Raw genomic sequence first — 10,881 nt, forward strand, 5'->3', positions numbered from 1 at the left:
CATTCCACCATAAATTTGCGCAGTGCACATTCTAAGGTTCCCAGTGGATCCTTTGCATCTGTGGCTTCACTAGACACACTGTTGACATCAGATGGCACCAGGTGAGTGACAGGTGGGTGTGGCAGGGTAAATGGTCTCGTGGTCCTCATTTGACCTGTGGGCCAGAGGTTCCCCATGCCCATTATAGGGAAAGATCAGAAGATCTTGTTACATTTGAATATCTTGATTGCTATCAATGGTCAGGTGATGAACAGCCAGGGATTTAATGAACTGCTGTTAATGTTCATTTAATGAACATTTAATGCTAATTTAATGAACTGATGTTAATGTTGGAAAGGAGCACACACTCTCCTGCAGAGAGTTGGGAGCTGAGAGTCAACTGAGGATAAAGCTCTTAGAGATCCCAGGAATCTGATGCAGCTTAGGAACTCAGCTATACAGCTGCAAATAAAATGTTTTAAGTGTGTTGTAAGGTGCAATATGCAAATGTGACACTACATGGTGAAAGAGAGCTATGGCAAATTCAATATATTTTTCAAAACTTTTTATAAAGCATTTTCAAAGTGTTTTTTTTAAATGTGTGTAGATTTCACCTAGGAGTGTTTGCTGCCTGCTGGAGGAGTCTCTGCTTGCATTATTCTCTGCATGCATTGTTATAAATAAAACAATACTGCCTCAGGACCAGCAGCCACACATTTTCAAGCCCATCTTTTGTAGGTGTGCTAGCTGGAGCTAATGGGAACTGGAGCACACCAAGTCTGTGAAGGCTGATCTTAATATGATAGATAATTGTGGGACTCATCCACTTTGGATTCGCCCTGCAGCTTGTGTAAACTCATGATTTGGGTGCTAAAGTTCAAATTCCTTGGTGTTGGGACACTGTGTGACAGTTTCTTTATGCATGGAACAATTGTCCCAGTGACTCCCTTCTCCTTCTTGCGAGGAGAGGAGTGGTTGGTCACCCACGGCTATGGGTGATCTCACACTTCCAGGTTGTCATTCAGGATGTTCCAACCTGGGGCATTGTTGCAGGGGATCATTAATGCATGTTTTATGGTTTACTGTGCTGTAGAAGAAGCACAATGACAAGATATTGTTGCATGCCTCCCCAATCTCTGAGCAATGCAAGATTCCAGGGCCCATGGGGCCAGGGAGGAAGTGGTTCTGAGCACAAAAGTGTTGGTGTTGATATTTAAAGCCCTAAACGGCCTCGGCCCAGTATACCTGAAGGAGCGTCTCCACTCGCATCATTCAGCCCGGACACTGAGGTCCAGCTCCGAGAGCCTTCTGGCAGTTCCCTCACTGTGGGAAGTGATGTTTCAGAGAACCAGGCAGAGGGCTTTTTTGGTAGTGGCGCTCGCCCTGTGGAATGCCCTCCCCTCACATGTCAAGCAGATAACCATTTATATGACTTTCCAGAGACATCTGAAGGCAGACTGTATCAGGAAGATTTTAATGTCTGGTATATCCTATGTTTTTTATATTCTGTTGGAAGCTACCCAGGGTGGTGGGGACAATCCAATCAGATGGGTGGGATACAAGATGATGATGATGATGATGATGATGATGATGATGATGATGATAAGTTCCAAAACACACAGGAGCCTCCATAAGTACAGACTTCCCATGCTGCACACGGTTGCCCTTGAAAATGTGGAGAGTGCTGAGGACAGGGGGTGATTGTACATGTTTCCCCTTTCTTGTCTGCTTATTTAAGTTTGGGGTGGGACATCTCAGACCTGGGGGCCACATGCCACCCCTTGAGCCTCTTTATCTGGCCCTCAGACCACCCTTCAGGCCCCTTCTCCTCAGGCCACTGGCTCTGCTTCCCACCCTGAGTGTTCTTGCCTGACTGGAATATGTCCTTGAACTCTGATAATGCCTCTTGTTTGTCTGGATGGCTGATAGAGAGTAGCTTTTGAGAATGTAGAAACTAGAGTACTGTACAAAGGCAACATTTACATTCATTACTCTACTTGCTTTTGCTTCTGGCTCCGCTCGCCACAATAATGTGGTCCTTAGAAGGTTGCCCAGAATATAGAACACAGCCCTCAGGCCCAAAATGGTTCTCCTTTCCTGAGGTAATTCCTATTATGAACCCATTAATAGGGCTTGTGAGTTTGTGTATATGTGCACATGTAACAAACTGCCTCCCCCCCCCCCCACCAAGAGGTGCTGGTAACTGTAGTTCTGTGAAGGAGCTGGGGATTTCAAACAGAGAATTTTGGGTGCCCTAACAAAAAAGTGGGAGGTTTTGCATAAATTGATCAAAAGTCTTCCTGTTGTTAAAAATGAGATGTTCCAGATTTCAGGCAATAAGAGTCGCATCACTGAGAGCTGCTACACACACACACACACACACACACACACACACACACTTTACACGAGTATATGTGTTTTTGTACACTACACGTGACTGGAGAAACGCATTGCAAAATTTTGGATTTTGAAAAATGGCTGTATTTCAGTTCAGATCTTGTTTTGGAAAGTGCAGATTAGATAGGTTTGCTTTTAAATGTGCCGGGAATCAAATTTCTCCTCCATCCCTAACCCCGACCTGCATGCTAGGGTCCCAGTTCAGACTGGGGGGCCCCACACCTGCAATTTACCTTTCAAAAGGCATTTGTTGTTAATTGCACAAAAGGTGGTGTGTCTAATTTGGCCCTTTAGCAAAAAAGCATTCATCAGCTTGAGCTGGTTTCAGAGGGCAGCAGAAGATTTGGTGGTCAAGACCAGGTTTTATTATTGTACATTTTTACACAGCGCCACAGAAGTGTCACAAACACCGCAAACCAACTTGGGGGAGTCTAGTGAAGTCCACAACAAAACATCAAGCGTGTTCCCCCCTCACTTCAGAGTTTGTTCAGGGCTGGAAGAGCAGCCGTAGCTTAGTGGTACAGCACTTGGTGATGGGTTCAGTCTTTGAGATATCCAGGAAAGGGTGGATTGCTTTAAAACAATGGAGAGCTGCTTCTGGTCAGTGTAAACAGTACTGAACTCCATGGAGCAGTGCTCCAATTTGGTATAAGGCAGCTTCCTTTGCTCCAACTGCCACAGGTTCATCAGTTATTGCGGATAGTTTCTCGGATCCAGTCCACATATCTGCATACATTAACATAGACGCCAGGCCTCCTAGGCTGTGCACAAATCTGGGGCCCCCAGGATACAAGCCCTTGCAGCTTCCCATTGCAGACAAGGGGGCCGCCTGAATCACCCTGCAGAAAAAAACCAAAACAAAGCACAATCACTTCTCTAGATCCTTCACTGACAGTTCACCTGTGAGGTAAATAAAGCTCAGGGAGAATGATTTGCACAAGCCCATGCAGGTGAGCTGAGTGGCAGATCTTCAAAGTTTCTTATAACTAATGAGTGGTGTGTGTTTATTGTTGGGACAGTTCCTGTCCTACTATTAGGCAGATTTGGACGGCCGCCTCAGGTGGCAAATGCTGGAGGGCGATATTGAGGTGCAGCAGACGAGGAAGCTCCATGTACTATATATGGCTTGCCATCCTCATGAGTAGTGGAGGACTATGGGTTGTATACAACTAAGTTTTACTCTGAGTAGATCAATCAAAATCAGGCATAGGCAAACTCGGCCCTCCAGATATTTTGAGACTACAATTCCCATCATCCCTGACCACTGGTCCTGTTAGCTAGGGATGATGGGAGTTGTAGTCCCAAAACATCTGGAGGGCCGAGTTTGCCTATGCCTGATCAAAATGAATGGATCTGACATGTTTGTTCATTTCAATGGGTCTACTCAGAGTAGGGCTAGTCTTACCTACAACCCTATCAGCAGTATTGAAGTAAGATTAAGCTGCCACTTTGTTCAGTTTCTGTATGTGAATTGGTGAGGGCACCATTCTGTCTTTCATCTCGGGCAGCTTGTTAGAAACATCAAGAGTGAATCTAGAACAGAAGATGATTTGAAGATTATGCTGGGAGTGAGGAATTTCCATCCCATAGGCTGAATGTGACTCTCCCTCTGGCCCTTGGGACTCTCACTGGGACATATGCACCCCCCCCTCTAGGGTATGCCCCTTCTCATTAAGGCAGGCCCCTCACTGGTCCTAATGCTGATTGAGGAGGAGTGATGTCACTTTTGGGAGGCCAGCTTCATGGCTCAACCATACCAAACAGAGCTATAGTGAAACAGGAAACCCAAATTAACCACCAACATGACACTGATAAAAGCCCAGATAAATGAGAGAAATCGCAGAAGCGCCAAGCAATTATCTTTCAGTGGCTAATTCTGGTGGTTAATTCAGTTTGTCGTGTGGTTCCGTTTCTTGTTTTACTGCTTTTGGTGGTTAATTTAAGCACTTGATTCAATTTGCTCTGTGGTTTCATTTCTTGTTTCACTGCATCTCTGCCTCATTTGGCTTGTAGAGTTGGTTTCTTGCTGTATGGGAAGTATAATTATATAGCTTCGTCACTAGGTGGCACTGGACTTAGTTCTATCTGCTGTTTTGTTCTTCTTCAAGAGGAACAATAAAGTTCTTGTCTAGCTTCCTGACTGGTACAGGTCTTCAACTGGTGGGATGTGACCCAACACTGGATCTTAAGAAAGATCACAACAGCAGAGCTATCACAATAAGATCTAAAAACCTGAAGAACTGGGTCCTCAAATGCTTGATTAGGCTAAAGGTGGATTGTCTGAATCCACTAATCTACAAGATTCCAGAAAACACTTTTATCCACTGGCATTCACCTGGTCCTCAAGAATATTCTCAGGCTTAGTGGAAATCAATTCAGCTCACCTGGCAAGCATCTGTGCCTCCTTCCATAGCGCCAGCGCAGACCATGTTGTCGCTGATACGATTAGGGTAAATGGACCGGCAGACGTCCTGATCAACAATGGTGACGTTTGCACAATGCAAAACACTGGGGAAGCTTGCTGTAAAACAACAACAACACAGTGTTTGGAGAGAGCGTCAAACTTTACAGAATGGGTGGGGACAGAGCAGTATCCCTCCCCCCTTCTCATAGTATTAGGATTTGGGGTCATTCGGCCCGATGACTGGACGGAGATGCAGGACCTGACATCATATGCATTTCTGAACACCTTTTTTCTCAAAGTATGCATTTCTAAATGCACTTTATCCTAACACACATACACACTTTTTAAAGATGAAACTGCAGCACAAAAGTCAGAGAAGCATGAAATCTGCATCCCAGTCTGCAGGTTTTACTGGAGATTGCAGTTCAGATTAGTTCGTATCAGAATCCACAAATTCCTCAAGCATTCAGACCATCATCACAGCCATCTCATTCACCCAGTGATGTTCTTATTTATGTCTTCTAAAGAGGAAGTACATAAAAGAAAAGGTGGGTTTGTGGTAGGGGTAGGGGCAGGGGTAGGAATAGGCACTAATACATGAAATGAGTAAAGGATTGCAGCCTTTGTGGTACAATTGGGGAAGTACCAATCTATTAATTTCGGTTTCTCTCAGTTTTTCATTTTTTCCAATCTTAAATTCAGTTCTCCACATTTCCACATAGGCTTTCAAACTTTTTTAAAAAGTCCTCATGAAAAATCATCAACATTTTAGCACAAATTTCTGCCAATGTACACAACTTTGTAGGCAACTTTCACAAATATACATATTTTACCAAAGACTCTTCTTATCTCTGCAGCTACAATCACCTGGGTGATGTGGATGCCATTAGGCAGTTGAATGCGCATGCGTACTCCATTAGTTTCCCGCCCTACAACCCTCCCTCTGCCTGGCTTCGGACACTGGCAACCCACACTACGCCACTGGTTACAAGTATTTAGTGGTGAAGATTGTTTGAAAAATGGATATTGTTACTTTGTTTTTAACTGTTTTGTAATTTGCCATTCTGTGCTCCTTTGGGAGGAAGGGCGAGATTAAAATGTCATGAAATAAAATAGGAAATAAATGTTAGGTTGAAAGGATGTGCTTTAAAAGGGAACATACCTTGGGGGCTTGACGTTGTGCCCCATCCTGAAACGAGGCATTGGGTCCTGGCCACGGGGCAGCTGGTGGGCAAATCAATGACGTTGACTTTTTTGTTTAAGCAAACCGGGGTCAGCAACTTGACAAGCATAATATCGTTGTTCTTGGTCTGAGAGTTGTAGCCCGGATGCACAATGACTTTTGACGCTAGTTTCAGCTGCTCAGACCAGTCCAGATGTTTGAGGTTATGTTCCCCGAGACGGACAGGAAAAGGACTAGGAGCAAATAAATATAAACGGCAAGTTAGGCTGGCAGGAGTGCTGCCGACAGTGCTTTGCTTTGTTTTTCTTACTGGACTTGATCCTGCACTTTTAACAGCATCGCAGAAGTCCAGCAGATGCAACATTTTCCAACATGCATGCCGGACTATTGCTAAAAGACTATTGCTAAAAGACTATTGCTAAAAGCAGCACCTTTAGAAAAGTTGGCAACTCTACCTGGCAGTGAAAAGAGAGGTGGTGGTGGTGATGATTTAAAGTTATATACTGCCCTATACCCACAGGTCTCAGGGCGGTTCACAGAGATGGTCAAATATATCCACTTTTTCCCCACAGGAGGGCTGGGGAAGCTGTCACCCTCCAGATACTGCTAGACTCCAACTCCTATCAGTCCTGAGCATTGGCCTTCCTTCCTGAAGCTGATAGGAGTCGGAGTTGAACAGATTCTGGATGGCCACAGACTCCCCCATCCATGCTTTGTATGAACTGCAGTGACACAGTGCAGGCGAAGCTCAATGAAGATTCAAAAGCACTGTGCAAATGCCCATTATTATTAGCTCTTTTGGATGCAGCTGCTGGACGCCACTTATGCAGGATTGAGAGCAAAAGCAAGACTCCATTGCCGAGTGAGATCACTCGCGGTGACTATGCATGAGATTTACATTAATGCTTTGTGGGAATGCCTTCCATATTGACGTTTCATAATGCGTGGCCTTCAGCTTGGTCGACACAGGCTTGCATATGATTTGCAGGGGCCTTGCTAGGTACTTAAAGGCTTGTGTCACAAGATTGCAACACATTTGCATATCCTAATTTGTCTGTATCGATGCCTCTGGAATATGAAGACTGTGGGTGGCTGGAAGCAACACAGTACAGTGCTCAGCCTTCCTAATCAAAGTAAAACCATTTTTGAAAGGTTTTTTTCCCCCCATTAAAAAACAAAAAGCAGGGGTGAGGCCCCACTGTAACAATGCCCCTGAGATTAGATGTGAAGAGTTCCCTGGGGAAAGGGATTGATTATTAAGACTACTCTGGAAAAATGAAGTTCTGTGAGGGGAATTTAGGGCTGTCCTAACAACTCTCAGCGCCTTTAACAAACCACAGCTCCCAGAATTATTTGGGGGAAACCATGACTGTTTGAAGAGGTAGCATAGTGCTTTAAATGTACGGTGAGTGTAATAATATGGTGTCTCTCATGCCCACAAATGCACAAGTATTTATATTCATATGTGTGCGCATGCAAACACAAACCCCCAGCCCTCTCCCTGCCCATGTACACTTACACTCCCAATTTACAATGGGCAGCAGTGAGCACCCATCTGTTGGTGATCAGAGTCCCTCCACAGTGCAGTCTGAAGCCTGAAAAAAGTGCGGCCTGCCAGGGCTGGGAATTGATCCGACAAGGCCCCCCGCCAATTATCCGGGTTTCATCTGCTGTGGCAGCTGGAAGAACATAAACCACAAATCATTACCATCTTGCCACATAAACGAAGCTCAATATGTTACTACAGACCCTCCAGAGTGTCCCTTTTTTCCAGGGACGTCCCTGATTTAGAGAAGCCGTCCCAGTTTCTGATTTGATCCCAGAACGTCCCACTTTTCCTTAGGATGCCCCTATTTTCGTTGGAGAAATGTTGGAGCATATGTTAGTATTAAAGCACTTAACAGCTGGGGACCTGTTTACTTGTAGGATTGTTTTACCCCATATGTGCAGAACTTGCACTATTACAAGTGCCGTTGCAACATATAATAAATACACATTCTGCACTTGTAGGAAACGGATCTTTGGAACTCCCTGCCTGTTGATATCAGGCAGGCACTTTCGCTGTGCTCCTCCCAGCACCTGATTAAAACATTTTTCTTTAAGCAAGCTTATCCAGACACGTAGAAGTTACTTGTGTTTTGTTTCTTTTTAGGTACCATTGATTTTAATCATCTTCTGGATGTTTTCAAATACATGTTTTTACCAATCATTTCAATGTTTGGTTTTATATTTTTGTAAACCACTCATAGGTTTCCTTACAAGCAAGCAGCAATCTGAATATTGTTAAATAAAGTAGACAAATCAAACAACTTTGTGTGATCATAGGCCTGTTCACACGGTGCACAGAATGCAGCCGCAAGCTGTCTCTGCACACGTACAAGCATTTGTGTGAAAGAGTGTACACTAGCTGATCTGTACAGCTTAGCTATTATGTACACAGACACACAGACTGTACACTTGCTGAACATGTTGAATATGACATGTGAATAATTGTGCAAATGTACATCTCTACTTTTTGTGTATGCTAGGATCATCATATTTCAAAAAGTGAAAATCCGGACAGAAATCGCCAAAAGCGACACTGCCAACATGGGTTGCCAAACATCCAGACTTTCCCAGACATTCCAGCGATTTCTGCCCGGACACTGCTTCCAATGGCTGACTGCCAGCTATGTCTGGGAAATTCATGTACAGACGGTACACTAGTCAAATGTAATTTGTGAACACCCCCTAAATTGCATTTTTGTGAGGAATGGATGCATGACCAAGGCCTACTTCACAAGTTATGTTTTTAGGAAATACCAGTTGCAATACTAGAAAAATAAACATATATATTGGGGTTTGATGGAGGAGGCAAAGTTCAATCTGGGGTGGAGGGAATTTTGGCTCATATGTTCAACTTCTGAAAGAGACATTTATTATCTACATATTTGTGATATTTGCGTCCTGCTTTTCCGACTAACCTCACAAGGCGGATTACATTAAAATATTGAGACTAAAAGCATGAATTAAAACAAATAAGACAAGCAACTGGGGGTAGCCTTTATGAAAGCTAGATCTTTCCTTTCCTCAAAACATAATGGTTTTTGGATAGCCTTGTGATGGCAATTGAAGGAAGAAGAGACCACATCCGCAGCAATACTGAGAAAGCATGTTGCTGTTAAAGATGGGGAAATCTGCCAGTTTTCGTTTCCCTCAGTTTCTCATTTTTAGTCCAGTCTTAAGATAAGTTCTTCACATTACCACACCAAAAAAATTAAAAGTAAAACCTTCAGGGAGAAAAAAAGTCCACTCCCTGTTTCCATGTTTTTCAACCACTAGATGCATCCTACGCCGTACACTCTCAAACATATTTACCACACCTAAAAATACAACAACAACTTCACACACTGTGCCCTACAGATCTTACCAGGAGACACCAGGAACAAAATGGCAGCCAGCAATTCCAGTAAATGAGACGACATGGTGGTTGGGGTGCAATTCTTTCCAGGAATAAGCTGTACTGTAAGAGAGGAGATAATAATTGCAATCATTCCATTGTTCTAGGAGTTCCAGAGACAAGGAGAAAGCAATGGGAGAAAGGAGGACGGTTGAAGATAGCAGAGAGCCTCCAAAAAACCCGTTCCTTTTCTTTTCACCACAACTCTACAAATATGAGATGAGAATCAAAATAACTGAGAGCCATTCTGCCCTTTACACAGAATGAGTTGTTGTTGTTGTTGTTGTTGTTGTTGTTGTTAATTACTGGCCCTTCACCCTAAGGTCCCAGCATGGGTTACAACAATTTGAAATGCAACATGAAAACAGTTTTTTAAAACATACAATTCTGAAAAGCGCAACCATAAAAAATAGGGTGGGTCATAAAAATTTACATCTCAGGTGTCCAAGGTTAGAGGAAAGAGGTGCACCTTTAGTATTTAGGTGTGGGACCATGATCTGGTAAGGATTTGCCACTCAGAACCAGTGCACCATGCAGGGTTGGTTATTGGTGGCGACAGCCTGTCCTCCTCACCCACTCTCAAGCAGTCGCTACGAACTGCTCAAGGGAGGAAGTCACCAGCGGCAGCCATGGAGAGGCCATGGAGAGGCAACAGGATGCTTCCTCCCAACCACCACTCAGGGCAAGCATCAGTACATCCTCCTCCCCAAGCTTGGTGGCAGCAGCATTGACAGAAGAATTAGGGACATTCCAGGATCAAATCAGAAGCCGGGATGGCTTTTGCAATTCTTGGACTGCCCCTGGAAAATTGGGACACTTTTCCGCATGAGCAAATTCTGCTGCTGTCAGATTTTCTGTGGTCTGGGGTTAAAAAGAAAAGAAACTGAACAGAGAAAACATGAGAGGAGGATGTTCTGATTAATGCATCGTGAAGATGCCCTCTAGAAAGCGAGCAAATAAAGATGCCAGGATCTAGATCTAATCAATCAATAGTTCTTGCGGGGCAACAAGCAGAACAAAGAAACAAAATAAATCACTCCAGAGTGACTCAGTCTATGCCATTCTTATCATACAACATAACAAACCTTTTAAATTCCTGACTGCAGAGAAAGCTGTTGAGTAGACAGCCTAGAGATATATCTATGGTTTGCAGACTGCAACAGGAGAGCAGAAAGACGTATCAATTTGAGTCAACAGCAGGCAGCTCCTGGCTGAGAGGTTATGCTGGGGAGACGCTCCTTGACTGCAGGCTGCATTCAGAGGAATTTGTACAGCCTGCCCAGATCTGTTCAGATCCACAAAGTTGCAGATATTTCAGATAAGCAAACAAATAAATCAGGGTGTTGGCTATCAAGACGGAGATCTCCTGTCAGCTAACTCCCACTGCCTCCAGAGGAGAACCTGAATAGATGTCCCAGAGAAAATGCGCTGCCCAGAAAATAACACACCTAAGGTGGTTTTCAGACCTTGAAAACAGAA

The 10,881-nt window shown here is 44.0% G+C and overlaps 1 protein-coding gene across 1 annotated transcript; it reads right to left on the minus strand.

Moving 5' to 3' along the window:
- Nucleotides 1-2,929: 2,929 nt before the first annotated feature.
- Nucleotides 2,930-9,431, minus strand: LOC117051559 (trypsin-like). The gene is made up of 5 exons (XM_033158078.1): nucleotides 9,373-9,431; nucleotides 7,483-7,642; nucleotides 5,943-6,196; nucleotides 4,761-4,897; nucleotides 2,930-3,215 (listed from the first exon to the last, which is right to left on the minus strand). Exons 1-5 carry the CDS (start codon nucleotides 9,425-9,427, stop codon nucleotides 3,063-3,065), a joined length of 759 nt encoding a protein of 252 aa, XP_033013969.1. The 5' UTR covers nucleotides 9,428-9,431; the 3' UTR covers nucleotides 2,930-3,062.
- Between the last annotated feature and the right edge of the window lie 1,450 nt (nucleotides 9,432-10,881).

Source organism: Lacerta agilis, chromosome 8, assembly GCF_009819535.1.
Source record: "Lacerta agilis isolate rLacAgi1 chromosome 8, rLacAgi1.pri, whole genome shotgun sequence".
NCBI lineage: Eukaryota > Metazoa > Chordata > Lepidosauria > Squamata > Lacertidae > Lacerta > Lacerta agilis.